General features: G+C 37.3%; 1 protein-coding gene across 1 annotated transcript; it reads left to right on the top strand.

Moving 5' to 3' along the window:
- Window positions 1–3,576: 3,576 nt before the first annotated feature.
- Window positions 3,577–4,530, top strand: LOC102824442 (olfactory receptor 6K3-like). Its single transcript, XM_006861624.1, has one exon. It carries the CDS (start codon window positions 3,583–3,585, stop codon window positions 4,528–4,530), a length of 948 nt encoding a protein of 315 aa, XP_006861686.1. The 5' UTR covers window positions 3,577–3,582.
- The last annotated feature ends 449 nt before the right edge of the window (window positions 4,531–4,979 follow it).

Below are 4,979 nucleotides of genomic sequence, written 5' to 3'. Positions count from 1 at the left end.
CTTAAACTCTTTGTTAACAAACTACTCTTAGAGTATGTCAACTATTAATTAATCACCTTTAGGGAACAGACTAAAAATGAATATATACATATATATATATATATATATTGTTGTTAAGTGCCATCAAGTTGGTTCTGACTCATAGTGACCCTGCATAGGATTTTTGAGAAGCAACTGGTGAGTTTAAACTGCTGACTTTGTGGTTCAAACTGATCTTGTGGTTGAATGCCTATCCTACAGCTGTTGGTTAACACTTAACACTAATATAGTAATGCTTACACATTCAGGTATAATTTGCTTATCTTCTATCTTCTTTCAGGCAACATTTGACAGTATATACATCCATGATTCCATAAGGTGTGTTGGTTTTTAAAGGGGAAGTCTTTCTTTTGTTTATTATTTTCCCCAATGGTTTTACAGACCCCAAACTCAAACACTTGCAGCATCGGGCCATGAATGTAATACAGGCAGATGACATGATTCTGGGCATGGACACTTGGACTGTGTCTGGTAGGTAGATGAGAAACAGCAGTGGAAGCTGTGGGGCCTGGGAACAATGGATGGTGACACACTCTGTGCCCTTCTTGCTTGCTTCCTCTATCTCTATTCCCTTTGTCACTCTTTTTAACTACCATCTAAGAGTTCCTGCAATCTCTACCAGCAGCTTCAACAGCAGCAGTGGCTGTAATGGCAAGAAAGACTCCTATAAGGGTATTATGGTGTTTTCACAATATCCAAATCACATCATGTCCTAATTCACAGAATGTGTAGTGGACAGTAATATATATGCATTTCACAAGGATCAATGATATTGGGGTTTAAAGTAAGTTACACTCAGTACAATCTTTGATATTTCTTCTTATGTTTTTCCAAAGCTGGAATAATTATGAAAAAGACCAAGGAAAGCTAGTGCCTGTATTTTTGTTGATGTTGTTCTGTTTTATTTTAACTTTTTATTGTGACTTGGGTGAAGGTTTACAGAGCACATCAGTATTTCATTCAGCAGTTCATACACATTTTGTTTCAATGTCATTCATTGCAATACCTACAATGTAGCATCACTTAACTCACCTTCTTTCCATGTTTTCTGTTTTCATTCCTCCTTCCTTCCTAATCCTTCTAACTTTGTCCTTGGGCAAATGCTACACTATTGTTTTTAAGTGGTTGATTATTCAAAGGTGTGTGGATATCCCTAGTGTTATTGTTCCCCTGTCAATTATTTGGTTGAAAATTGAGCCATGGGGTGATTTCATTTCGATACTTGGTGCAAAACTTAGGACTAAGTCTTGAGGGTTCCACTAACTGCTATCCAACCAATAAGCATGATCCTTTTTTGTGATTTTGAGTTTTGCTCCATATTTTATCCCTCTCTGTTCAGCACCTTCTAATGTGATCCCTTTCAGAGCAGTTGGTAATGGTAGCTGAGCACCATCTAGCTCTTCTGGCTTTTAAGGGTCATGGAGACTGATGTTCATGTGGCCCATTACTCCATTGGATTAATTGCTTCCATGTCTCTTTCATTTTTATCACTCTTCTTTTCTCCAAACAGAGAGAGACCAGTGGTTGCACTGTAGATGGCCATTTATGAGCTTTTAAGACCCCAGTCACTACTCACCAAAGTAGGATATAGAACTTTGTCTTTGTGGTCTATGTCATGCCAATTGACCCTGCTGTCCCCCAAGACCATAGTCCTGAGCCCTCAGGTCCAGTTACTCATTCCCTTAAAGTATTTTATTATGTCTAAGAAGTTTTCATAACTTTTCCCACCATATGCTCCACCACATTAATGGATATATTTGCAGCCATGATAAATGCACATATGTAAATAACCTCTGTCAAACATAAATGTATTCATGAGTGTAGTCCTGTTCTTCCTCCCACACCTGTTCAGCCTGCATGTCTTTCCATGCATCAGTTGGTTTTTGCTGTTGTTGTTAAGTACCATGGAGTTGGTTCCAACTCAGACTGACCCTGTATAGGGGTTCCAAAGGAGTATCTGGTGGGTTTGAACCATCATTAATTGGTAGATCATTGTTATTGCTAGATTGTATATATAACAGTATTTACCTCTTTTACCTTTAACTCTTGCACTTCTCTGCATGTATTCCCTGCGTCTTTCATTTTTTTGCTGATCTCCTCCTTATTGTATATTTCTTTCCCCTTCACCCAAATTATCATGTGACTATCCTCTAGCCAAGGATCGCTGGTAGAGTAGTGGTTATGAATCAGGCTGCAAACCTCAAGGTCAGCAGTTCAAAACTACCATCCGTTCCACAGAAGAAAGATGAGGCTTTCTGCTCCTGTAAGGATTTACAGCCTTGGAAACCCTGTACAGGGTCGCTGTGAGTTGGAACCAACTCCACGGCACATAACCATCACCACAATCCTCTAGCCAGTAATCTGTACAGTTATCTACCCTCCTTTCCCATTTCATCTAGTTGTTTCCTACTTGTTGTTGTTGTTATTTGCTGTTGAGTCAGTTCTGACTCTTAGCAACCCTGTATAGGTTTTCTAAGGAGTGGCTTAGTTAGCAGTTCAAGATTTATCCTACAGTGCTACACCAGGACCATGAAATAATCTTTATTTTCATGTGCAAACCTTTCTTGACTTCTTTCAATAATGATCTCATACAATATTTGTTATTTTGTAATTGACTTATTTCACTCAGCACAATGTCCTCTAGGTTCATCCATGTTATGAGATATTTCACAGATTCATCATTATTCTTTTATATTACGTAGTGTTCCATTCTATGTATATGTACTTTAGTTTGTTTATACATTCTTCCATTGATAGACCTTTAGGTTGTTTATTTCTTTTTGCTATTGTGATTAGTACTGTGGTGGACATGGTTTTGTGTTGTGGCTCTTATTTCTCTAGGACATACACCAAGTGAAGGATTTCTGGGTCATCTTGTTTTTTATAACACCTAAATTAAAATGGTCTTTTTCATTGAGAGGATCCTTTTGTTACTTTTCATTTTCTGTCCCCAGTATTTCATATTGAAAAACAAATAATGTATTCTTACCTAAGTTGTTTTAAACTTGCTATTATATATTCCAAAGAATATCTTTGTATACAATTTTATACTTGAAATAATTCTCTTGGGTGTATAGTAAACAATACTAAAGAGGTTATCAATAAAAATTACCAAATTGCCTTTGGTCAGAAGACGATGCATGGAGGGGATTGGAGCCATGGCGATGTAGTGATATACGATGGAATGAATGTGGAACTGAGGTTCTCTCATGTAAACTATCATGTAACTCACAATAAAACATAAAAAAAAAATTGCCATTCAGAAAAGTTTTATCAAATTATATATCTGAAGAACAAATTTGTTTGCTTATCTAACAGAAGAGTTGACAATATATGATATTATTATTGCTAAAACTGTTCACAGGTTTGATTGTATCACTTCATAGTTTGCAAAATAATTCATGCAGTATATTTTAGTATGCTTTATTTAATCAATCTCATTTCAGGACTGTTGAGCTACTTTGAAAGGAAGTTTCTATTTCTTCTTTGAATGTACTTAGAATTGTATTTGATTCTAAGAAAACAAGTGAGACATCTGAAAATATGGATCAGGAAAATCTAACGGTCGTGACTGTGTTTTACTTCTCTGATTTCCCCCAATTTGAGCATGGTGGTCTTTTATTCTTCATACCTTTGCTCTTTATTTATTTGTTTATCATCGTTGGAAATTTTATGATCTTCTTTGCTGTTCGGCTAGATACACGTCTCCACAATCCCATGTACAATTTCATCAGTGTCTTCTCCTTCCTGGAGATTTGGTATACCACAGTGACCATCCCCAAGATGCTCTCCAACCTAGTGGGTGAGCAGAAGACCATCTCCTTCCTTGGCTGCCTTCTACAGATGTACTTCTTCCACTCACTTGGGGTCACAGAAGCTCTGGTCCTGACAGTGATGGCCATTGACAGGTATATTGCCATCTGCAAGCCCCTGCGTTATGCAGTCATTATGACCCCACAGCTGTGCATCCAGCTCTCTGTTGGCTCTTGCATCTTTGGCTTCCTTATGTTACTTCCAGAGATTGTGTGGATTTCCACCCTGCCCTTCTGTGGCCCCAACCAAATCCATCAACTCTTCTGTGACTTTGAACCTGTGCTGCACTTGGCATGTACGGATACATCCATGATTCTAATTGAGGATGTGATCCATGCTATTTCCATTCTGACCTCGGTCTCCATCATCACACTTTCTTATTTAAGGATCATTACTGTGATCCTAAAGATTCCCTCAGGTGAGAGCCGTCAAAAGGCATTCTCCACTTGTGCGGCTCACATTACTATTTTCTTGCTGTTTTTTGGCAGTGTAGGCCTCATGTATTTGCATTTCTCTGTCACTTTCCCACCGTTATTGGACAAGGCCATTGCACTGATGTTTGCTGTCCTTGCACCGTTTTTCAACCCCATAATCTATAGTCTGAGAAATAAAGACATGAAAGATGCCATCAAGAAAATCCTCTGCTCTCAAAAGATATTCAGTGTCTCTGGGAATTAAATGGAGTTCACACACATCTGTTCAAGGAGATTGCCACATCTCTAACTTTAATACACTAGTCAGTTATTAAAATTGGTCTGTATGTTTTGTTTTCATGTTGTCAATTGTATGTTCAGTGTCCATGTTTCTAATCTAAGAACTATTGTTTAATCTGATAGAGGAAGTATTCTGAAGGCTTACCAATATTATATCATTCATAGATTATAATGGAAGATTGTCTTCACTTTGTAACCCCAAATGGTGTAATTGTATCATCTCCAGATGAATAAAATTTATTGAGATAAAGAATAATTACATGTATTATACCCATGGCTCTGTATTTCTCCTATTTTAAAAAAAGATTAATGAGATGCACCACAGAGATGTGGTTTTGGTTTAGGTAAGAAGCCTGGCTTCCTAACATTTTACTCACAAACTTTATTTCTTTATAGATTATGATCTAATATATT

Source organism: Chrysochloris asiatica, unplaced genomic scaffold (assembly GCF_000296735.1).
Source record: "Chrysochloris asiatica unplaced genomic scaffold, ChrAsi1.0 scaffold00042, whole genome shotgun sequence".
Classification (NCBI taxonomy): domain Eukaryota; kingdom Metazoa; phylum Chordata; class Mammalia; order Afrosoricida; family Chrysochloridae; genus Chrysochloris; species Chrysochloris asiatica.
This window is presented reverse-complemented; position numbering and strand designations above follow the sequence as displayed.